Below are 25,350 nucleotides of genomic sequence, written 5' to 3'. Positions count from 1 at the left end.
CCCTGCCTCTTCCCATAGCCCTGCCTCTTCCCATAGCCCTGCCTCTTCCCATAACCCCACCTCTTCCCACAGCCCCGCTTCTTCCCATAGCCCTACCTCTTCCCATAGCCCTACCTCTTCCCATAGCCCTACCTCTTCCCATAGCCCTACCTCACCTCACAGCCCTGCCTCATTCCACCGCCCTGCCTCTTCCCATAGCCCTGTCTCATCCATAGCCCTGCCTCTTCCCATAGGCCTGCCTCTTCCCATAGCCCTGCCTCTTCCCATGGCCCTACCTCTTCCCATAGCCCTGCCTCTTCCCATGGCCCTACCTCTTCCCATGGCCCTACCTCATCCCACAACCCTGCCTCTTCCCATAGCCCTGCCTCTTCCCATAACTCCACCTCTGCCCCTCGCCCTGCCTCTTCCTCTGCTTCAAGTATCTATGCAGCCTCTTCCCATGGCCCTACCTCTTCCCATGGCCCTACCTCATCCCGCAGCCCTGCCTCTTCCCATAGCCCTGCCTTGTCCCATGGCCCTGCCTCTTCCCATAGCCCTGCCTCTTCCCATAGCCCTGCCTCTTCCCATAGCCCTACCTCTGCCCCTCGCCCTGCCTCTTCCCATAGCCCTGCCTCTGCCCCTTCCCTGCCTCTTCCCATAACTCCACCTCTGCCCCTCGCCCTGCCTCTTCCCATAGCCCTGCCTCTTCCTCTGCTTCAAGTATCTATGCAGCTTTCCTTTTAATTGTTGCCATCATCTCTGCCACAACCATTCTCTGTGATAAAGCATCAGCACTCCAACAACCTTTCTTCAAACCTAAGCCAGGTGGCTGTGACTGGGATATGAATAAAAGAACCTTCATTATAAAGAAACTCAATAAGCCCTGAATACCTCATTGAGGGACTGCCAGATAATCTAAGTCCATTTCTAAAATGTCAATGTAGCCACAGTCCCAAAGGACCAGCGGCTGCTCTCCCCTTTAATTGCTGACTGGTGGTGATTTAACCCGAGGGTCACCACAGCTCAGGCGAGGGGACAAAGTTGAAAAGGCTTCATGGATAACCTCAGCCGGTACGGGATTTGAACCCGCGCTGTTGGCGTCGTTCCACATCACAAACCAGCTGCCCAGCCAACTGAGCTACGAAGGCCAATTGACGTGGTTAAAGGGAGCCATGTGGAGCTTGTCACTGAACTTTTGATTGTGGTGCACTGGCTGCACTGCCCTGGGACAGGCCAGTTGGGTGGAGGCGGATATACAGCGGGAGAGTCACTCATGGCCTCCCTGTGAAACTCAGTGGATCCCATAATGGGGCAAACGCTGCAGGAGGGCACGCGGCCATTGGGAAATAGGTGGCCAGTGAAGGTGGTGGGGTGAATGGACAGTAAGTGATCGGGTACTGCAGGGACTCGCCACTCTCCTGACATCATGGTGGGGGGGTGGGGGGGGAATAACAGGAGGGGGAAAGGCTGCTATCAGAATTGGGGGCAGAGGGGGCAGTCACCTAGGAGCAAAGAAGGTTGAGGGGGTCCTGCCCCCTGAGTCAGATCATGCAGCTGACGGAATCTGCAAGTTAGTTTACGGTTGAATTCTGTGTTCAAGTTGGCAGCTTTGTCTCGTCCGGCCGTCAAATATGTCAGCATCCAGTTCAGCACTTTTCCAGTGATCTTATTAGTTTAACGATGTGACCCTCCGATCTTGCGTGAGCTCAACCCTGGAGTCGCTGGGGCAGAGTTTCCTATATCGCCTCCTCTGGCCACTGCCTGGAATTTCAGCACGGTGAACCCCCCCCATCCGCATATGTGCCATCTGTTCTCTTCTGGGTAGATCTGTTCAAATTTCTGCTCTCAGGAAAATGTAACTGTCACTTAAAAGCAATATGTGTTGACCATATCCAAATAAACAGGTAAAATCTTGTCAATTCAGCGCTTAATATGCATGTGCACATAAACAGATTGTGAAGGCGAGGTGCCTCATTCACAGGCCGTGTGTTCCTTGCTCCCTCTAGTGATAGAATAATGTACTGCTCCTACCATTTTATTACTTTTATAACATTCACATTGCATTATTCCCAGTGATTGTCTGTTTAGTTTAAGTATGTTTTTTTTTTCACAATAGGGCAATAATACACAGGTGGCGTTCAGAAGCCTGAATGTTTTCATGAAGTATTTGGAGACCGAGGAAAATATCAAGGTGGGTTCCTGAACATTATAATCATTTATGCTTCATAGAGACTAACAAAGACTTAAGTGATTGCTGAAGGTGAAACGCACGCAGATGAAAGCCAAACATTATTACTTGTTTTTAAATTTAGAGTACCCAATTATTTTTTTTCCAATTAAGGGGCAACTTAGCGTGGCCAATCCACCTACCCTGCACATCTTTGGGTTGTGGGGGTGAGACCCAAGCAGACACGGGGAGAATGTGCAAACTCCACACGGACAGTGACCCCCGGGGCTGGGATCGAACCTGGCACCTCGGCGCTTTGAGATGGCAGTGCCATCATGCCACCCTGTAACAAGGCAGCACTGTGGCGCAGTGGTTAGCACTGTTGCCTCATGGCGCCGAGGTCCCAGGTTCGATCCCGGCTCTGGGTCACTGTCCGTGTGGAGTTTGCACATTCTCCCCGTGTCTGCGTGGACCTCGTCCCCACAACCCAAAGATGTGCAGGGTAGGTGGATTGGCCACGCTAAATTGCCCCTTAATCGGAAAAAATGAATTGGGTACTCTAAATTAATTTTTTTAAATGCCGCCCTGTAACGTTATTACTTAATGAATATGGGGGAGGCAGTGACGCAATGGTATTGTCGCTGGACTAGTAATCGAGAGACCCGGATTCATGCTCTGGGGTCACGGGTTCAAATCCTGCTATGGCAGATGGTGAAATTTGAATTCAATAAAAACATTCTGGAATTAAAAGTCTTAAGGTAACCATGAAACTATTGTTGATTGTTGTAAAAACCCATCTGATTCACTAATGACACTTTAGGGAAGTAAAACTACCGTCCTTACCTGCTCTGGCCTACATGTGACTCCAGATCCACATAATGGCCTCAGGGATGGGTTAATGGGACATTTCATTGATTTGAGAGGGTTGAGCTGGCATCATTCATTAGGCCCGAATGGCCTTCTTCTATTACCATAACGATTCTGAGTGATATGTTTTGTAACACAGGCAACATGGTAGGCCTTGTGGATAGCACAATTGCTTCACAGCTCCAGGGTCCCAGGTTCGATTCCGGCTTGGGTCACTGTCTGTGCGGAGTCTGCACGTCCTCCCCGTGTGTGCGTGGGTTTCCTCCGGGTGCTCCGGTTTCCTCCCACAGTCCAAAGATGTGCAGGTTAGGTGGATTGGCCATGATAAATTGCCCTTAGTGTCCAAAATTGCCCTTAGTGTTGGGTGGGGTTACTGGGTTATGGGGATAGGGTGGAGATGTTGACTTTGGGTAGGGTGCTCTTTCCAAGAGCCGGTGCAGACTCGATGGGCCGAATGGCCTCCTTCTGCACTGTAAATTCTATGATAATCTATTTGCTCCAAGTGAAATTTTAAAAATAAAATAGTTCCAGTAGTTCGACGGTCGGGCACCGTCTCCATGGTGTCTGTGAAACAGTTCTTAGACATGTGGGTCAGAATTCTCCGGCCGCTGGGATTCTCTTTCCCCGCCGGCAGGGCACCCCCCCGCCCGCGGGTTTCCCGGTGGCGTGAGGTGGCTTCAATGGGAAATCCCATTGACAAGCGGCGGGAAGAGAGAATGCCGCTGCCAGTGATTCTCTCTGGGGCTGGGGGAACCGGAGAATCTCGCTTGTGGTCTTTCACCAGTGACTCTCTGTAACCTGTTGCTAGGAGATGCGCCATTTTAGTTTTTCAGAGTTGCCATATTTCCAGTGTTTACTTGGCATTGCTCTCAATGGCCCGAGATTGAGAACTCAGCACGCGGTGAGTAGGGGCACCAGGCTGTGCCCTACAACTCTCATCGGGGCACACCAATTTATGATGCTATACCTTTTTAAATCTACTTCACTGAATCAGGCTGTGAAGTCAATTGGGCAGCTGATGAACTGCAATGTAAACTCGGGTCTAAACGTCTGCTTGTTTGGCTGCTCCTCGTTATCCACTCAAGCTCTCTAACCTGGTACCGGATTGAGTGTTGACGAGTCTGGCTCACTGTATTAGTGTTTCAATATATCGCTCCGTTGCAGGTGTGGTTCAACAACAAAGGCTGGCACGCCATTGTTGCATTCATGAACGTAGCCAACAATGCGATTCTCAGAGCAAACCTGCCAGACCGGCATTCTGCAGAGGAGTACGGCATAACCGTCATAAACCACCCACTCAACCTGACCAAGGAGCAGCTATCAGAAGTTACGGTGTAAGTTCATGAGGGCTTTAACGAGCCGTGATTTACGACCCAGGTGGGTCTTACAGCTTGTAATTAGCTATTTCCAACCTTTGGAAAGCAATCTCCTGAAAGTGTAATTTGCGGTGACAATCAAATCAAGTAAGTGAGTCTCTCTCCTGGTCCGCTTGGACTTACTGATGTTCCTTACCTTTCAGTCTTACTACCTCAGTGGATGCGATGATTTCAATCAGTGTGGTCTTCGCCATGTCATTCGTCCCGGCCAGCTTCGTGCTCTACCTGATTCAGGAGAGGGTTTCGAATGCTAAGCACCTGCAATTTGTCAGTGGGATGAGCCCGACCACCTACTGGGTGTCCAACTTCCTCTGGGATATGGTAGGTCACAATCTGTCATTCAGCCGAAATGGTGCTTCAACAGAACAGAAGAATAAAAGCTGCTAACAGTGTCCAGTAACATGTTATCGAACACCTCGAGATGGTCGGCTTTGCAGTTTTACTGTGAAACTGTTGACACAATTCACAAGCACAATGGAATTGGAAACCTGTGATGCCAAAAATGTAACTAAAAACTTTGTGATTTGTAGAATAATTTAAAGAATTCAGTGATAAAGGTGTGAAATCTGCAGCTGAACTAATTCCAAAGAAGAGGTCAGAGTCCTATTTATCTAATCACTATGGAATTTTGGCAGTGTCATGCTCTGTCAGTGATTAAAATGGACTGGGAATACCTTTCCAATTCCACATTATACAGTAATTCAGGAATACAATGCTGACCGGTGGTAGCTGGGTGAAGCCTTTTTCATGCGAGCTGTTCATTGACAAAATGATTGGAGTTCTCGCTTTCTGCCCCAGTTCCATCGCGCACAGATCCTCTGTTTGAAATAAAAGCAGGAAATGCTAGAAAAGCTCAGCGGGTCCGTCAGCACCCGTGAAGGGTGAAAAACAAGAGCTGACGTTTCAAGTCTTCTTCACTGTTTGAAGTTGCTGCCTGTCTCAGGTCGCGGTGGGTCGCAGCCATGTTCTGTTCGCGAGGGGTCGCCTTGGGCTGGCACGGGTGATTCTGCTGGCGGGGAGAGCTGTAAAACGTTTGACCGTTATCCACTGGCATTTGTAACAGTGTCTTTGGAATGAAACTGTGAGTGTGTTTCTTTTTCAGTGTAACTATTCGGTAACCACAGCCATGGTGGTCTTGATCTTCATTGGTTTCAATAAGAAAGCTTACACTGCTCCAAAGAACCTGCCCGCCTTTGTAGCTTTGTTGCTGCTTTACGGGTGAGACACAATCCCAGGATTCTGCTTAATTTGTTTCCTGTTACCTTTCCTGTGACATGTTCCCCCCCCCCCACCGATGTTAACACCAGTATTATAACTCCTGTTTCTTTCCTTTTACCAGGTGGGCAGTGACTCCCATGATGTACCCAGCATCGTTTATGTTCAGTGTCCCCAGCACGGCCTATGTGGCTTTGTCCTGCATCAATCTCTTCATTGGTATCAATGGCAGTGCTGCCACCTTTGTGCTTGAGCTATTTGAAAACAACAGGGTAGGTTCTCTCTGATTTTCCTATGGCCGCCAATCACACCTTCCTCTTGACTATTTTTGTGAAAACAACTACCTGATTTGGTATCTTAGGTGGTGGCCACGTTTGTTGATGGGAAAACAAGACCGAACGATACAATAAAACCCAATAAACGTGCTTGTCATCGTAAAATTGTACGGTGGTTATAGCCCAGAGGGAGGCCATTCGGCCCGCCCTGTGGTGCTGGTTCTCTGCAGGAGCTGCTGAGCCAGTCCCACTCTCCTGCCTTCTCCCCGGAGCCCGGCAAATCTTTTCTCTTCCGATAACCGTCCAATTAACTTTTGAAATCCGGGACGGATCCTTCCTCTGCCACAATCTCAGGCAGCCAATCCCAGATCCGAACCACTCACTGCAGAATCAGGTTTCCCGGCCTGTTGCTTTGGGTTCCAACCATATCTAAATGTACGCCAACGTTAAAGATTATATTGGTTCTGTAACTGCACCTGTGAAAACCCGTGGCTCGTGAACAATTTTAAGTGAGGTTACGATTCTCTGTCAAAGTTCAAAAGCGATGCAGAGCAATAGATGGCCAACTGTGGTACAAGGTAATAGATGACCAGTAGTAGTATTGGCTGATAGGTCGGTGGCAGTGGTACAGGCTGACAGATGGATGGCAGTGATAAAATGCCATACATGGTATTAAGGAGCTGGCAGTATTACAGGATATTAGATGACTGGTACTGATAAAGCATGAATGATGCAATGTTAAGCAGTTGGCAGTGATAGAGGGTAATGAATGGTTGGAAAGGACACAGGGCGATAATAGTTGGCATTGGTACAGTTTAGGATAATGGACGGCTGCAACACATACAGCGTAATAAGCGACACACAGTAGACTTTAATGTTTGGTTCAGTGGCATTTGGCTTGTAACCAGTGTCTAATGCTGACAATCGTGGGTTTTTTTTGTTTCTGTTCCAGGCATTGCAAATGTTCAATAGAATGTTGAAAAATATTCTGATAATATTTCCACACTTCTGCTTGGGTAGGGGTCTGGTTGATATGGCGATGAATCAAGCAGTGACTGACGTATATGCGAGGTTTGGTAAGTCTTCATTGTGTAGATTCGACAATAAACCAGAGAGTAAATGTCTTTAAATTCACAATGTTGTGTGGTAGGCTATATTAGGGGTATCGCAGTACCTAGGTGGGATGTATCTTATACTGTAGTATGAGTGGTAGAACCTGCCTGCTGGTTCAGCCCAGCAGGCGGAGCATAAGAGTCTGTGTTTCACCCACAGCAGTCATTCTGTACCGGAGCTGCTGGGTAACTTAGTTCATTAAAGCCTTCAATTGGACTACAATCTCGCTTCAATAGTGATTGATCGTGCATCATGTTGTGTGAGCATAAGTGATACAACGATGAGAGATTTTCAAGGTATTGCCCTTGGGGACTTATAAAAATTAAGTCACCGTGCAAAGGTAAATTCCCACCCCTGTTGCCAGGTAACTGCCAATCATAGAATCCCTACAGTGTAGAGGGAGGCCATTCGGCCCATCAAGCCTGCACTGACCCTCCGAAAGAGCACTCTACCTAGGTCCACTCCCCCGCCAACCTCATCCCACCCACTCTATCCCCATAATCCCACAACCTAACCTGCACATCCCTGGGCAATTTAGCATGGCCAATACACCTAACCTGCACACCTTTGGACTGTGGAAGGAAACTGGACCACCCGGAGGAAACCCAGGCAGATGCGGGGAGAACGTACAAACACCCACAGACACTCATCCAAGGCCAGCATCAAACCCGGGTCCCTGATGCTGTGAGGCAGCAGTGCTAACCACTGTGCCACCATGCCAAGTCACACTGTTCGGTCAGAAGATTTGAGTACAGCGACTGTTAACATCCCCCAAATTTTGCTTTCCTCCCAGCGGAGAAACATCTCTCTTATCTCTCTGCGCTGAATTCTGCTGCCGGCTTTGGAACCCTGGTATCGGGCCAGAAAGTGCGTCCCAAGACGGCACTTACTGGCAGCGGGACTGGCTCAGCGGATTTTACCACTTAAGGATGGTGGGCAGACTTCTGAGGCTGCTGGCCCATTCGGAAGGTTGGCAGCTCTAAAGCCTTAGCAGCCTCACTGAGGGAGGGAGGTGCCCCTGAGGCAGGTAGGAATTCTTGGAGCACCACAAGGTAGAAGTGCCCTTGGACAGGTATTTAAATAAAATTTGGGGCGGGGGGAGGTGCCCTGGGACGCTGCAAGGACAGCACCTCCCTGAAGCTGGTGACCACCCCACTGGGCAGACGGCTGTGAACAAACCAACTGCAGCGCCATAAAATGCCCCTTAATTAGGGTCTTGATTCTGAAAATAGAATGCCCGCCTCTGTGACTTGAAGGCGGACTGGGTGCAGCAGTGACTGGACAGGCCTAAGGAGGCCGAACGCTGGTCCACCTGTCTCGCCTGTATACAATCAGCATGTTGTGGGCAGCAGTCATAACCCCAGAGGCTGCTCACCAGCTGCGGACTGACCAGTTTGAGGAACTGGCCAAGGGAAGCAGCTGAACCTGGGTTGGATGAAACCATCAGGAGCACACGGACCCATCCTGATTCCAGAGTCAGGCCACTGAGGCGTGTCTGAGGAAGCAGCGGACTGCACTCAGGCTCCATCCAGTTTGGCGAAAGGAGCCTGAAACAGGTGTTAACCCTCCCATCTGAATGGACAGTGGGGCCTAATCCCCGTTTCACATGAGTGCACCCAAACCAATGCAGGGTGCACCACGCTTCTGGCATGGACTGGGCACATGGACACCACATGTCACATTGAAGGCTTCTGTGCCCATTTCCTGCTCCCAAAACGCCAGCAATCAGTCTGTAGCCCTGTTTAGTGGCCACAGCGGAACCCAAAACAACAGGGGCAAAGAAAGTCAAACTATGTGCACTCCAGGTCCCAGCCGGGAATACCCTGCTCGGCTCCCTTCTGGGCCGGCTTTTACTCCGCCGATGGGCCCCCGCCCCTCTGTAGGGAAGCTCATATTCTACGAGGCTCATGGGGAGGCTAATTGGTCCATCCCTGTGGGTCTTGTGCGGGTTATAACACCCTTAGTGTTGCCTGGACCGGATGAACACAATGTACTTCAATATTGGGATTGTACTTGGATAGGGACAGAGTGGCCAATTCCATAGTGGGAGCAACATGACTGCAAGGATTGCAGTACAAGGATAAGGCTCACTACCGCCACCTAGGTATAGTCACTAAACATTGTTTTGACAGCATTACAATGAGACTATTTTATTATTTCATGGGAAGTGGATGTCACTGGGAATGTTTTGCCCATCGCTAATTGCCCTCGAGAAGGTAGTGGTGAGCTACCTTTGTAAACCACTGCAGTCCATGTGGTGTAGCTACACCCACTGTGCTCTTAGGGAGGGAGTTCCGAGATTTGACCCAGCCACAGTGAAGGAACGGCAAATATATTTCCAAGTCAGGTTTGGAGGAGAACTTGCATTTGGTGATGTTCTCATGCATTGGCTGCCCTCGTCCTTCTAGGTGGCAGAAGTCCCGGGTTTGGAAGGTGCTCTCAACGGAGAATGGAGGGTCCCTGCAGTGCATCTTGTAGGCGGTACATACTGCTGCTAGCGTGCGTCGGTGGTGGAGGGTTTGAATGCTTAAGGTGGTGGATGGAGTGCCAATCAAACAGCCCGCTTCGTCCTGGATGGTGTTGAGCTTCTATGTTGTTGGAGCTGCACTCATCCAGGCAACTGGAGAAGATTCCACCACACTCCTGACTTGTGCGATGTACATGGTGGACAGAATCCGGCCATTCAACCTCACTGGTACAGGCACTGTTTAAGCTTCACATGTACCTCCTCCCAATCTTCACCTAACACTAACAACATACCCTTCTATTCTCTTATGCTTATTTAGATTTATCTTCAACGCATCTATATTATTTTCCTCAACTACTCCACACTCTAACTACTTTTAGGGTTACCTAAAGACCAGACACAAGAATATATTTTTTAAAAATTAAAAGATGTCTCCCCATCATTGTCCCTGCTTTCGTGCACACCGGGTCTACCTTGGCTGAATCCACAGTGTTTGTTGATTCCAGCATTCGCAGTATTATTTTTGTTGAGTTGCTTGGCCAGTTGCAAATCGATGCCTGCATCAGATTTGAAGAAGGGGGGTCATTTGTATTCCTACCCATTTTTGGCAGTGCTCAGGAGCAGCAGCCGGATAACTGTGTCACCGCACTGTGTTGTACAATTTATAAAAGTATTTTCCAGAGGTCCCATGAGATTCTTGGTGGCCATTTTAAAGATTCTCCGATCTGGACAGAGCATGCAGCATCACGAGTGTGTGTGTGGGACTCTCCATCACAGGGCTGCCTCTGTTTGAGAATGTTTGTCGAATGCCAAACATGGAAGACTCCGCCTTGTGGCTCTTGACCCCTTCATCCTGTCCTTTGCCTGGCAACCCCACATATTAGGGGCATGTCGCAGAGGAAGGTGAGCCCATCGTGGATATCAATCCAATAGCAGCCTTCTAAAGGGATTGGAAAATCACTCGAGGGAGTCGAGAAGGTGAATAAAAGAATCCTTGTTTTGACAGCACGTGCAATTGTGATCCTTAATGCCTCTTTCTGCATTGTACTGTTTTTTCCGAGGGCTACTGTGCTACTGCTGTTGTATGGCCTGACATTTCAACTCCTCCACTGGCGTGAAATAGGATGGGTGGGCTTCCCCCTCGGTGCCCACCCACCCCAACCTCTCTGCAATTTTGCACTGGAGTGCGCGAGGCCTTAGATGTGCCGGCCAACCTTACCCTGGCTCATAACTGGCCACTTAAGGGCCATTTCCCTCCCAGCCTCAATTTTTAAGAAGCATTCCCGGTTATGGGGGAGCTCGAAAATAATTGGGTTTAGGTCACGGCTAGAAAGGTGGTGTGTGAGTCGCTGCCAGCAGAAACCCCCTTTTAACTTTAGGCACCGCCCCCTTAATGCCTGGTGCTTGCTGAAACCCCGCCATCCTAAAAACCCCCGGCCTATGATTCTACGGTTGTTCAGGTTCAGTGGCAGCACCTGTTTATTTTGAATCGGAGAATCTCAACGGTGCAAAAGGAGGCCATTCAGCCCATTGAGTCTGTACCGACCCTCTGAAAGAGCACCCAGCCTAGGCCCACTCCCCGCCCTATCCCAGTAACCCCATCTAACCTGCACATCCCTTGATACTAAGGGCAACAGTGCTAACCATTGATCCACCGTGCCATCTGCTCTCTTCTCTTACAGCTGTCCCCCTGACGTGGGTTTGAAGGCAATTGTATCAATTAGCTCATTCTTTATGAGTGTCTAGTCAGGCAGTACCCTCAGACATTTCACTGGAATACTGTGGGGACACCAATGTTGAGTCTAATTGCGTCCAGACACCTCACAAAGAGGACACTGGATGGCATTCCGGGACAGGAGCCTTGGTTGAAAGTCCCCTTGCTGGAGGCCAACTGTAATGCCCTGAGCATCATCCAAGGGCAGCACGGTAGCACAGTGGTTCCCACAGTTGCTTCACAGCTCCAGGGTCCCAGGTTCGATTCCCGGCTTGGGTCACTGTCTGTGTGGAGTCTGCACGTTCTCCCCGTGTCTGCGTGGGTTTCCTCCGGGTGCTCCGGTTTCCTCCCCCAGTCCAAAGATGTACGGGTTAGGTGGATTGGCCGTGCTAAATTGCCCTTAGTGTCCAAAAATGTTAAGTGGGGGTTACTGGCTTACGGGGATAGAGTAGATATGTGGGCTTGAGTGGGTGCTCTTTGTAAGAGCCGGTGCAGACTCGATGGGCCGAATGGCCTCCTTCTGCACTGTAAATTCTATGATAAGTTGAGTTCAGCTCATTCAGCACAGTCGGAGAGGCTAATAGTTGCGCACTCAGACATCAGCATTGAAAATCAGTCAATATTTGTGGAAATTAGTTCCAAAAGGTTCTCAAGATATATGGGCTTATTAGTTAATACCCTGGATCTTGCTTTGCAGGTGAAGATTTTAGTTTTAACCCATTCCACTGGGATTTCATTGGCAAGAACCTCACTGCCTTGGCACTGGAAGGAGTTGTCTACTTTCTTTTGAATCTCATTATCCAGCACCGCTTCTTCCTGAACCGCATGTACGTACAACCTTCTCTCCAACTTTAAACATTTCACTCCTCTGTCCCATGTCGCAGCTGGAAGCAGTGTATTTAATCCATGCTCACTCTCCGTATCCTTTAATATTCCTCTTTCTTAAAAGCTATGAATTTGGTTTCAATAACAATTTGCGGTTAGAAATTCCACATTTAACCAGCTCCGTAGATAGAAATCACCTGTAACCCTTCCTTTCATTTCCTTTAGGATTAAATTGAATTTGTGGCCCTGTGTTAACACCTCCCAGTTCAATGGAAAGACCCATTTACTTAATCGGGACTCACCATGATTATGAAGACCTCTATTAGATCAGTCCGTAATGAAAAAACCCTGGGTTCTCCAGTCTCATTTGATTCCTGGAACCATTCATTCCTGCAGTATTCCAAGACATCTATGCTGTACCTTTAAATCAATTTTATATCTTTCCTATAATGGGGCTATCAAAATTGACGGATATTGATCAAAGGACTTTATAGTCGTACAGGAGAGGTCAAGTGCTCCAGAGCATAAACAGAAAGGAAATGAATAGATCTAGCTTTTTAAGAATGGTCTTGGAGGAAGTGGGTGGTGGAAGTGTTTAGGGTGGAAATCACAGAATCTAGGCAACTGAAGGCACATTCATCAATAACAGGTGGAAGGAACTAGGGGATGCACAGAGGCTCGGGGCTGGAGAAACTGGGGCGTTACAGGGCTGGAGGAGATTGCAGAGATAGGTGGGGAATAAGGATGGATTTAATCACAAGGATTAAAAATTTAAATTGGAGATGCATGGGGAACCAGGCGCCAATGGAGATCAGGTAAGGTAGAACTAATGGATGAGTGGAACCTGGTGGCAGGATTGGATGTGGAACCTTATGAGGTAAAATTGCTTTACGCCATTGATAGCTGCAAAACTGGCTTCAAGTGAGGAAGAGAAATTTACTGTCAATTTGCTATGAATCTATTTTTTACACTATCTAATTTTAAATGTAAATCTTTAAAACGCTTTCACTGTCTTGACAACTAGGAAAGGGCTGACACTGTTGGCATAAGCTACACTCACGCGGCGCAGAGGTCACAATTCCTGGCCATTCAAACTTTAAACAGCCTTTGTGTCAGCGCCTCTGTTGAATGTCTTGGGGCTGGTTTAGCACAGTGGGCTAAACAGCTGGCCTGCAATGCAGAACAAGGCCAGCAGAGCGGGTTCAATTCCTGTACCGACCTCCCCGAACAAGGGCCGGAATGTGGCGACTAGGGGCTTTTCACAGTAACTTCATTGAAGCCTACTTGTGACAATAAGCTATTATTATTATTATTGTTGCTATTTGATACAGGCCACCAAGTCTCACCAACTTGCCTGCCGTTGAAGAAGATGATGATGTAGCTAAGGAGCGCGAAAGAATTTGGGGTACGGGCAAACACGACATCCTCAAAATAAAGGAACTGAGCAAGGTGAGTGGAACCCGGCCAGACCGTGAATGTGGGTGTACGTGCGATGGGTTAATATATTGAACTAATGTTGAACTCTGTTCCTACAGTATTACATGGGGAGAAACAGGCCAGCTGTGGATAGAATCAGTATAGGTGTTCGGCCAGGAGAGGTATGCTTCATCTTTCAAACATATATGTAGGCAGCCATATATCTGCACTGGATTCCTTGGTAGATGTGTTTCATTACACAGGATAATAACATCTTAAACATGTACTTTTCTTCTGTACTTTAGTGCTTTGGGCTTCTGGGTGTCAACGGTGCTGGAAAGACAACAACCTTCAAAATGCTGACAGGGGACATCGACCCCACGTCTGGTGAAGCTTCAGTAGCAGGTTACAGGTATACCGCAGTGATAGATAAACTACATTCATGCACATTTGTAGGTGCCATTAGAAAATGAATTGAGATATTTTACAACGAGGTCCTTCAGAAAATGAGTCTGCAATTGTTTTTATTCGCTGCTTATCTGAGGAAAGATATACTTATGTCGGAGGCAGTTCAAAGAACGTCCACTAGGTTGATTCCGGGTATGGAGAGTGTTTCTTACGAGGAGAGGTTGAGTAGGTTGGGCCTGTACTCATTGGAGTTCAGCAGAATGAGAGGCGACCTTATTGAGACATATCGGATTCTCGGGGGGTTTGACAGGGTAAATGCTGAGAGGATGTTTCCCCATGTGGGAGAGTCTAGGACCAGAGGGCATAATCTCAGAGTAAGGCGTCGCCCATTCAAGACAGAGATGAGGAAGAATTTCTTCTCTCAGAGGGTAGTGATTTTGTGGAATTCTTTACCACAGAAGGCTGTGGTCGTTAGGCCCAAGGCTGCAGTAGACAGATTTCTAACCAGTAAAGGAATCAAGGGTTATGGGGATAAGGTGGGAAAGTGGAGTTGAGGATTATATCAGTTCAGACATAATTTCATTGAATGGCGGAGCAGATTCAATGGGCCGAATGGCCTACCTTTACTGAAATTAAATGCAGCGATCCGAAACAAGGTGCCACCTTAGCTAGTGATGCATTCTCCTAAAACTCAGTTGCTTTGTTTTGTGAATCTTCCTCAGTATTCTCACCCACATTGATGATGTTCACCAGAACATGGGATACTGTCCTCAGTTTGATGCTATCGATGACTTGCTCACGGGCCGTGAACACCTCTTACTGTACGCAAGGCTGCGCGGTGTTCCAGAGGATGAGATTGAGCGGGTAATTCAGCCATTGATTACTTTTTGCCTGATTGAGACCAGTGTGTAAGGAGAAGAGAGGACTTGCTTTAATGTCTCATTGAATTAAATCAACTTCAATGCTTGTGATCTCGAAGCACTGAGAAGGTTAAAGATATCAGATAACTGGCCCATTTTAGTGTTGATAATACTGTCAGGCAGCAACAACGTAGAGCACCAACGTAGCCAAGAATCTCGACAGAAAGATACAAATATAACCAGCTGAAAACTTCCCTAGTTATTGTACAATATCTTCAATACAGTAAAACATCCCAAGGCTTTGATCTTTAAGTCACCTTTGTCTACAGGAATAGTGCCAGAAGACTGGAGGATAGCAAATGTTGTCCCCTTGTTCAAGAAGGGGAGTAGAGACAACCCCGGTAACTATAGACCAGTGAGCCTTACTTCTGTTGTGGGAAAAATCTTGGAAAGGTTTATAAGAGATAAGATGTATAATCATCTGGAAAGGAATAATTTGATTAGAGATAGTCAACACGGTTTTGTGAAGGGTAGGTCGTGCCTCACAAACCTTATTGAGTTCTTTGAGAAGGTGACCAAACAGGTGGATGAGGGTAAAGCAGTTGATGTGGTGTATATGGATTTCAGTAAAGCGTTTGATAAGGTTCCCCACGGAGGCATGGGATTCAGGGTGATTTAGCAGTTTGGATCAGAAATTGGCTAGCTGGAAGAAGACAAAAGGTGGTGGTTGGTGGAAAATGTTCAGACTGGAGTCCAGTTACTAGTGGTGTACCACAAGGATCTGTTTTGGGGCCACTGCTGTTTGTCATTTTTATAAATGACCTGGAGGAGGGCGTAGAAGGATGGGTGAGTAAATTTGCAGATGGCACTAAAGTCGGTGGAGTTGTGGACAGTGCGGAAGGATGTTACAAGTTACAGAGGGACATAGATAAGCTGCAGCGCTGGGCTGAGAGGTGGCAAATGGAGTTTAATGCAGAAAAGTGTGAGGTGATTCATTTTGGAAGGAATAACAGGAAGACAGAGTACTGGGCTAATGGTAAGATTCATGGCAGAGAGATCTCGGTGTCCATGTACATAGATCCCTGAAAGTTGCCACCCAGGTTGAGAGGGTTGTTAAGAAGGCGTACGGTGTGTTAGGTTTTATTGGTAGAAGGATTGAGTTTCGGAGCCATGGGGTCATGTTGCAGCTGTACAAAACTCTGGTGCGGCCGCATTTGGAGTATTGCGTGCAATTCTGGTCGCCGCATTATAGGAAGGATGTGGAAGCATTGGAAAGGGTGCAGAGGAGATTTACCAGAATGTTGCCTGGTATGGAGGGAAGATCTTATGAGAAAAGGCTGAGGGACTTGAGGCTGTTTTCGTTAGAGAGAAGAAGGTTAAGAGGTGACTTAATTGAGGCATACAAGATGATCAGAGGATTGGATAGGGTGGACAGTGAGAGCCTTTTTCCTCGGATGGTGATGTCTAGCATGAGGGGACATAGCTTTAAATTGAGGGGAGATAGATATAGGACAGATGTCAGAGGTAGGTTCTTTACTCAGAGAGTAGTAAGGGCGTGGAATGCCCTGCCTGCAACAGTAGTGGACTCGCCAACACTAAGGGCATTCACATGGTCATTGGATAGACATATGGACGATAAAGGAATAGTGTAGATGGGCTTTAGAGTGGTTTCATAGGTCGGCGCAACATCGAGGGCCGAAGGGCCTGTACTGCGCTGTAATGTTCTATGTTCTAAGGCACTTCATAAGAATGTTATTTATCTAAGTAGGATACCGAGCCACGTGATGAGTTGATAGGATAGATCACCAAAGTTTGACCAAAGAGATAGGTTTTTAAGAGCGTCTCGGGGGACAGAGGTAGAGAAGCAGAGACATTTAGGATGGGTTTTCTAGAGTTCAGGGCCGAGGCAGCTGACCACAGGTGGTTACAGAGGTAGGGAGGATTGTTGGGGCTGGAGGAAGTTACAGAGATAAGGAGAGTTATAGCGGCTCAAGGAGGTTACAGATATAGGGAGGGTTGTGGGGCTGGGGGAGGTTACAGAGATTAAGAGAGTTATTGGGGCTTAAGGAGGTTACAGAGATAGGGAGGGTGGTAGGGACTAGAGGTGGTTACAGAGATCGGAAGAGTGGTAGGGATTAGAGGAGGTCACAGAGATGGGGGGGCTGAGTCCTTAGAGGGATTAGAAATCTGGACTCACAATTTAAAGGAGGTAATACGGAGTTTGTGAAAATTATCTTCTGTTTTTTACGTGAATTTGACAACATCTTGCAGCTCCAAATTAAATTTTAGTGTTTATAAGTTCAAAACCTTTAAACTTTATTGCCAATTTAATGCTTTGTTTGTGTGGAATCACTTATACTAATAGAGCACAATGTGTATTGAAGAAATGCAGCACAAATGGAATGGGCAGCACGGTAGCACAGTGGTTAGCACTGTTGCTTCACAGCGCCAGGGTCCCAGGTTCGATTCCCGGTTTGGATCACTGTCTGTGCGGAGTCTGCATGTTCTCCCTGGGTGGAATTCTCCGACCCGCCGCCGGTCAGAGAATCGCCGACAGGCTGCGCGATTCGCGCCACACCACCCCGATGCCGGGTGCGGAGAATCGGCATCACTGGGGCCGGCGTGGTCGGTGCGGCGCCGGTCGGGGTATGCGGCGACTCTCCGGCACGGGCCAGTGTGCCGATTCTCCGGCCCGGATGGTCCGAGCGGCTGTCAACAAAAAGCCGAGTCCTGCCGGTGCTGTTCTAACATCCTCTGAGCCGGCGGGACCTTGGCGTTGAAGGGTCCGGGGGCGGCCTGTGGGAGGGGAGGTGGGGTCCGACCCCGCGGGGACCTCCGTAATGGCCTGGCCCGCTATCGGGGCCCACCGATCGGCGGGCTGGCCTCTCCTTCGGGGCGGGCCTCCTTTCCTCCGCGCCGGCTCCTGTAGCCCTGCGCCATTTGGAGTTGAGGCTGGCGCGGGGAAGAAGGCCACTGCGCACGAGCTAGTTGGCGCCTCTCGTGGGTCGCTCCAGCGGCGTGGCCCGGAGAATGGGGTCTCAGAACAGGCGGCGACGCCAGAGTAAAACACTCCCGTTTTTACTCCGGCGTCGGCATTTGCCGCCCGGTGGGAGAATCCCGCCTGTGTCTGCGTGGGCTTTCTCCGGGTCCTCCGGTTTCCTCCCACAAGTTGCGAAAGACGTGCTTGTTACGTGAATTGGACATTCTGAATTCTCCCTCTGTGTACCCGAACAGGTGCAGGAATGTGGCGACTAGGGGCTTTTCACAGTAACCTCATTGCAATGTTAACGTAAGCCTACTTGTGACAATAAAGATTATTATTATTAAATATGCAGATAGAACCATGCAATTCCTACAGTGCAAAAGTAGGCCATTCAGCCCATTGAATCTGCACCGACCCTACCTAGACCCACTCTGCCGATCTATCCCTGTAACCGCATAACCCCACCAAACCTGGACACTGAGGGGAAATTTATCATGGCCAATCCACCTAATCTGCACATCTTTGGACTGTGGGAGGAAACCGGAGTACCCGGGAGAAACCCACGCGGACACGGGGAAAAAAGTGCAAACCCCACACAGATAGTCACCCGAGGCAGGAATCGAACCCGGGTTCCTGGCTTCTTGGAGCAGCCGTGCTAACCACTGTGCCAACGTGCCAGGTTGCTAATTGGATTTAGTTTCGCCACACACAGATATTCAGTGGGCTGGTTAGACTGAGCACTCACTGCCCAGAATGTGACCTTTCGACCGCAGAATGTTCACGCCTACGAGCCCATGGGTGTTCCCCAGAAAAGGATCTCCTGACTGTTCCAGTAGTGTGTAAAAGCTGCTGAATTCTTGTCTCTGCCGCTTGCAGGTTGCGGACTGGGGCATTGAAAAGCTGGATCTTGCTGAATATGCTAATCAGACAGCTGGCACCTACAGTGGAGGCAACAAACGCAAACTCTCCACGGCCATTGCCCTCATCGGCTGTCCTCCAGTAGTGTTGCTGGTAGGTGGTGTTGTGCTTCTGCATTCCCAGCGCAGCTGCATCTTGTATTGGGCTGAAGAAGGACAATTGGCCTGAATGCTCGGGAAGCATTATAACCGGTAGCTCTGACCATGACATCAGGGTAACCCTCTCAGGCATGTCAAAGGCTGGAGTCACACAGCACCTTCTCAGTAATGGGGGAGTTTCAGTAACGGTAGTAAATAAGGAGAAGCTGTTTCCATTGGCGGGGTGGGGGTGAGGGGTCAGTAATCAGCGGACACAGATTGAGAGTGATGGGTAAAAGGAGCAGCAAGCCGAAGGGAATTCATTTTTCCTACACTGTTGTTATGATCCGGAAAACACTGGGCGGGATTCTCCGGTCCCCCAGCCACCAGTCAATGGGATTTCCCACTGAAGCCACCCCATGCCGCCGGGAAACCCACGGGCAGGGGTGCGCTGCCGGCGGGAAAAGTGGATCGCAACGGCAGGAGAATTCCGGTCACTGACTGAGAAGGTGGTGGGAGCAGATCCAATTTTAATTTTCAAAAGAAAACTGAGTATTTACTTAAAAAAGGAAATTTCTGAGAAAAAAGGAAGAGGGGGACTAATTGGATCGCCATTTGTAAGAGCTAGCACCAGCACAATGGGCTGAATGGCCTGCCCCTGTGCTGTAAATTCTATGGTTGTATTGATTTCCTTTTATCTACAACCTTAACAAAGGTGCTGCGGAACTTTTAAATGTTTTCAGCTGTGTAGCAGAGAGAGAAATCTTCCACATTGTTTACAATCTAACCACATTTCAACCTAATTGTTCTGTAATTCTGGGGAAACAAATAATTCATCGCATTCCCCCCCCCCCCCTCAGTGCTGTTGTAGATTATTGCGTAACTGCGTCAAGTTGAGCTTATTTGGTTATTTGATAGCTTTTCCAAATTTATCCCTTTTCCTCCCAGAGAGATGGCCGAAGTGTAAATTCATTTGTGGAGCTAAGTTCCACATTAGCTAGTGAGTGTCTGCAGTAGGTGGATATTACTGTATCATGCCTCTCTTTCACTATTGAAGTATCCTTAATGATCCCCTGTTTGATCAATGAAACTTCACCAGCTTCAGAGCAAGGATGGTGTCCGCCCAGTTGAAAGAATGGGAATATTCACAATTAACAATAACTGTCTGACTGCTGTTAGCTAAGGACGGATGTGCCAAGGCTTCTAGCATTGCTTCAAGTTTCCCCTCAGACTTCCCACTGAGTAAGACAGGAGCAACAATGTCATTTGACTACTAACACCTCTACGTCCTGTCCTGTTGAACAGCTAATTCTGAGTGGATTATGCTTCCCTGTTCCTTCATTGTCTCTGGGGCGGTATTCTGGGATTCTCCCCCCCCTTTCCCCCATCCATCCATCCATCCCATTCTGGGTGCACCGTCACCACGGGGACGGCAGCGACGCAAGGAGAAGCCTCACCACCAACCCCATCTCAGTGAAAATAGTGATGGACAACAAATCTGGCCAGGCCGTCATCCACCGTAACCAGAGGGGGAAAAAAGCCTTCCTCAATCGCAAAAAGAGTTAGTGTTATAATAGCAGTCTGGAAAAAAAGGGACCGTTTTATCAACATAACAGTAAGCCAGGAGTTTGCATATTCCGTGTTAATCGGACCATCGTTGGACGATGAGTCATTAGACTGCAGCATGATTAATATTCATGTTTTAAGATGTTACTATGTTCTGTTAGGATGAACCAACTACAGGCATGGATCCAAAGTCTCGCCGGTTCCTCTGGAATTGTCTCCTCAGTGTTATCCGAGAAGGAAGAGCCGTTGTTTTGACCTCACACAGGTGATTGCACATTTTTAGTAATCTCTCGTTAAACTTAAATCATTTCCTTGCACTAAACATCCAGAAGTGACCCTTTATTTCTGTTCACTTACAGCATGGAAGAATGTGAAGCTCTCTGCACAAGACTGGCCATCATGGTGAATGGGCAGTTCAAGTGTCTGGGTACCATACAGCACCTGAAATACAAGTAGGTCCAAATCCTTTGCCCACTTTCCCAGATCCCTGTCGGAGTTTACATGCCACAGGGTGGGGTTCAACAGTTTGTTGGCACAAACTTGGACACAAACCTCCCCTGATTTTCTAGCGATCCATTTCAGAAGGAGAGGATTCAGGTGCAATTTGCGCCAAAGTTTGAAATGGATACTTACAAAGACTTCAACCCAAGCCCTGGAAAGGAAAATCCAGCCCTGTGGCTTCAAGCATTGAATGTTGTTAAAATGGTCTTTACTTTTTGACAGTTAGGAAGCAATCCGTGCTGCTCCAGTACGTGTAATTATTTGTAGAGGAGGGTGAATGATGTTACAGCAATGCTGTTATAATCTGATGCACTCTTGATCTATTTGGCAAGATCGCCAGATAAATATGATTAAGGAAGATCAGAGAGCACGGCGCCGAGGACCTGGGTTCGAATCCCGGCCTTGGGTCACTGTCCTTGTGGAGTTTGCACATTCTCCCGGTGTCTGCGTGGGTATCACCCCCACAACCCAAAGATGTGCAGGGTAGGTGGATTGACCACGCTGAATTGCCCCTTAATTGGAAAATAAATAATTGGATAGCCTAAATTTATTTTTAAAAATGATTAAGCACTATCTATCGTTCAGTCCATTCCAACTCATCAGTCTTAATATGGAAGACGAGCAGCTTGCTTGTAATGAATTATTAGACCATGTACTTTCCTGAGTGAGTTGTGTGTCACTCATTGATCAAGTGAGTATCACACAGTGGGAAGGTGTTTTATAAACTGCTGGCTCATTCGTCAGGTTTGGCGACGGCTATATGGTGACTTTGAAGATTCAAGGAAGTCAGCCTGGAGCTTCGCCCGACCTGAATCCAGCTGAAGCGTTCTTCAAGAGCAACTTCCCCGACAGCTTGCAAATAGAGAAACATAACAACATGATGCAGTACCAGCTGTCTTCGTCATCACTATCCAAAATCTTCCACTTGTTGATCTCGAACAAAGAGCAGCTGAAGATAGAAGAGTACTCGGTTGCACAAACAACTTTAGACCAGGTAACGGAAACAGTATGTCAAATATTCCCTCTGCCTCCTTCAAAACTCAATTGGCGGAATTTTCTCTTTTTAAAAAAAAAAGTGTCAGTTTTTGGTGGGGGAAAGCACAGTCTAAGGGGCAGCACGGTAGCATTGTGGATAGCACAATTGCTTCACAGCTCCAGGGTCCCAGGTTCAATTCCGGCTTGGGTCACTGTCTATGCGGAGTCTGCACATCCTCCCCGTGTGTGCGTGGGTTTCCTCCGGGTGCTCCAGTTTCCTCACACAGTCCAAAGATGTGCAGGTTAGGCGGATTGGTCATGATAAATTGCCCTTAGTGTTGGGTGGAGTTACTGGGTTATGGGGATAGGGTGGAGGTGTTGACCTTGGGTAGGGTGCTCTTTCCAAGAGCCGGTGCAGACTCGATGGGCCGAATGGCCTCCTTCTGCATTGTAAATTCTATGATATTCTAACCTGCCGGCTGTGCTGCCAGCTTTACCCATAAATTCAGAAACACTTTGAAACAAAAATCCAGAAGGCGGGTCCCACGAACCATCACTCTGAATGAGCTCGCTCTGATGTAAAAAAATTTAAATAGAGAAAAAAACAGGGACCCCATGGAAACAGAAACCAGCCTCTCCCCACAATGGAATCATCTTCCCCCCCAACAGACACGGAACCCCTGGCACCTCTCCCATGGACCCCCTCCCTAGGCATTGCCCCCTGCTACCCAGACAGTTCCAGGAGGCACTGCCAAGGTATTGACTGGGCATGACCCCCGCCCGCCCCCGTGGGTTATACATACCCGTGCACCCCGGCCAGGTTCTGTTCACCAGTTTACCATTCTTAAAAACCTGCTGTAAACCCTGCCGACATGATGTCACGCCAGGTGTGAGTTTCCTGTGTGGGGGGATGTTACAGCAGGGAGGCCCACTAATCGTTTTTAAATGTTCTCAAACAGGATTCAGGGCCGGGATTCTCCCCTACCCGGCAGGGCGGGGGGTTCCGGCGGGATGGAGTGGCGGGAACCACTCTGGCGCCGGGCCGCCCCAAAGGTGCGGAGACTTCCGCACCTTTAGGGGCCAAGCCCTCACCTTGAGGGGCTAGGCCCGGTCGGAGTGGTTTCTGCTCTGCCGGCTGGCGGGAAAGGCCTTTGGCGCCACGCCAGCCGGCGGCGAAAGGTCTTCGCCGGGCGACGCATGCACGGGAGCATCAGCGGCTGCTGACATCATCCCCGCGCCTGCGCAGTGGAGGGGGTCTCTTCCGCCTCCACCATAGTGAATACCATGGCGAAGGCGGAAGAAAAAGAGTGCCCCCACGGCACAGGCCTGCCCACGGATCGGTGGGCCCCGATCGTGGGCCAGGCCACCGTGGTGCACCCCCCCGGGGCCAGATCGCCCCCCCCCCCCCCTTCCAGGACCCTGGAGCCTGCCTGTGACGCCTTGTCCCGCCGTTCAAAAGGTAGTTTAATCCACGCCGGCGGGAGAGGGTTGACAGCGGCGGGACTTCAGCCCATCGCGGGCAGGAGAATCACCGGGGGTGGGCCCGCCGACCTGCGCGGCGCGATTCCCGCCCCTGACGAATCTCTGGTGCTGGAGAATTCGGGACACGGCGGGGGCGGGATTCACGCCAGCCCCCGGCGATTCTCCGACCCGGTGGGGTGTCAGAGAATTGCGTCCCCTGTCGTTACATGGTGGAAACCCCATTTCGTCACTGGTGGGAGATGGGAACAGTCGAGCAGGGAAATGGCGGCAGTGTAAAAGTCATTTTGGTACTCCCCCTCGATTCTCTATCCTCTCCGCCATTCCCACCCATTGAAAACATGGGCAGGATATCCTCCCCAGTGTGTTTTGATCTTCTAAGCATTCCCTCTTGATGACTTTCCAAAGGAGCCTCCCACCTTCCCAGGAGATCCAATGAGCAGCTCCCACTTCACTGCCAACATCCAAGAATGCCTTGTTAGAACTAGGAAATACCAGCTGAGCTGAAGGTGCCGCTTATCATCACTGTATCATACACTGCTTCCAGCTTCGGGACATCAGCGCACTGATGCCTGTCCCTTTGACTATCTAACTGGGACAGGAGGGATTCTCCATGGGTACATTGTGCTTCCCTTTCACACAAGGAGCCAACAAAAAGCAAACGTTTTCTACCAGCAACCCATGTCCACACAACAAAATCCAATCCCTGTATCCCAACAACTGAATTGTTGTCCCACGTTGTCTTGGGCCTGTGATACTCTCAGCTCTTCAGTCTGAAGCTTCTCACATTATAATCGAGGTGTTGGCAGAGGAACGTGTGTGTCTGCAGCCAACGGCAATCTTTTAGTATAAAGGCATTTTTAATTGAACTTTTTCATTTTACATTTTGGTTATCCACGAGGAATTAAAGCCCATTGCATTGACAGTCTTAATATAAAATAGCAACTTGTTCTGTAAATCAGCAGTTTTCTATTTCACTCAGTAGAGAATGAATCAATGCCCAAATTATAGGTGTGTATCAGTCAAATATTTTGAATATTGCTTGACTACGTTCAGTCCTCTTTCTGACTGATCAATATTTATCCCTCAATCAACATCAGAAAAAGCAGATTACCTGCTCACTATCACATGACTGTTTGTGGGAGCTTGCTGTGCACAGTATTGGTGGCTACGTTTCCTGCATTACATAGAAACATACATCGAAAATAGAAGCAGGAGGAGGCCATTCGAGCCTGCTCCGCCATTCATTGTGATCATGGCTGATCATCAAGTTCAATACCCTAATCCCGCCTTACCCCCAACGGTGATTACACTTCAAAAATATTTAATTGGCTGTAAAGTGCTGAGGGACACCATTGGCTGTGGAAAATGCTTTATAAATGCAAGTCTTTAGTCTCCAACAGAATTCCCGAAAGATCCTGCCTTGACTCCTCTTTTCTCCTGTCTCCATGCTGCTTTTTGATTCCCTCATCCACGAGTTGGTTTCCACACGCACTCCGAAGTCAGCCAGCCCTATCCCTCCGCTATATTCCTCAATCACTCCACTGCCTCTGTGCAACCAGATTATTTTCCGCATGTCCAGCTCCGGATGCACCTCCACATTCTTCATTAGGATGACCAAAGCTACCATCTTCGGTCTTCACCACCACCTCTATCCTCTCCCCACCAACTCTTCAGCCACTGTCTCAGGCTGAGCCAGACTTCACAAAACCTCACCATTCTTTTCAACTCGAGCTAAGTTTCCAATCCCATTCCTCCCCATCAGGATGAGAATCGTACCTCTGCCTGTGTTTCAGCTTATCAAAGACTGAAACCCTTATCCAGTGCAGGCATAAACTTCAGCTCATCCAAACTATATTGCCCACGTCCTATCCTGCACCATGTCCTGTTCTTCCCTCACCCAGTCCTTGCTGAACAACAGTGGGCCCCAGCCCACAAAAGGCTCAAATTTAAAATTGCCTGTATCCATTTGCCTGTCGCTGTAATCTCCTCCAACCCAGCAACTGCTCCTGAACTCTGTTACTCTGCGTCCTTTTCTCTCTTCTCCCTGCCGTTGTTCACCAACTCCCTATGTTTGGTCAATAAACCCCTCCATCCTTCCTTTTCCCTGCCTTCCTTTAAGACCACTGGTCTTCAGACACATCCTTGACCAAACTTGGAGTCCCGCTC

General features: G+C 48.7%; 1 protein-coding gene across 3 annotated transcripts in view; it reads left to right on the top strand.

Annotated features, from left to right (window-relative positions):
* The window catches only part of abca4b (ATP-binding cassette, sub-family A (ABC1), member 4b), a 188,486-nt gene that overhangs the window by 161,079 nt on the left and 2,057 nt on the right, over positions 1-25,350 (top strand). For all 3 annotated transcript variants that reach the window (XM_072510537.1, XM_072510536.1, XM_072510534.1), the window contains 15 exons: positions 2,096-2,170; positions 4,178-4,347; positions 4,533-4,710; positions 5,492-5,607; positions 5,729-5,876; positions 6,832-6,955; positions 11,871-12,000; positions 13,330-13,447; positions 13,534-13,596; positions 13,720-13,826; positions 14,545-14,686; positions 18,542-18,676; positions 20,388-20,491; positions 20,586-20,678; positions 21,472-21,721. In XM_072510537.1, coding sequence (XP_072366638.1) covers positions 2,096-2,170; positions 4,178-4,347; positions 4,533-4,710; positions 5,492-5,607; positions 5,729-5,876; positions 6,832-6,955; positions 11,871-12,000; positions 13,330-13,447; positions 13,534-13,596; positions 13,720-13,826; positions 14,545-14,686; positions 18,542-18,676; positions 20,388-20,491; positions 20,586-20,678; positions 21,472-21,721 — 1,953 coding nt within the window. The remainder of the gene's footprint in view (positions 1-2,095; positions 2,171-4,177; positions 4,348-4,532; positions 4,711-5,491; positions 5,608-5,728; positions 5,877-6,831; positions 6,956-11,870; positions 12,001-13,329; positions 13,448-13,533; positions 13,597-13,719; positions 13,827-14,544; positions 14,687-18,541; positions 18,677-20,387; positions 20,492-20,585; positions 20,679-21,471; positions 21,722-25,350) is intronic.

The sequence above is a fragment of the Scyliorhinus torazame genome, chromosome 7 (assembly GCF_047496885.1).
Source record: "Scyliorhinus torazame isolate Kashiwa2021f chromosome 7, sScyTor2.1, whole genome shotgun sequence".
NCBI lineage: Eukaryota > Metazoa > Chordata > Chondrichthyes > Carcharhiniformes > Scyliorhinidae > Scyliorhinus > Scyliorhinus torazame.
This window is presented reverse-complemented; position numbering and strand designations above follow the sequence as displayed.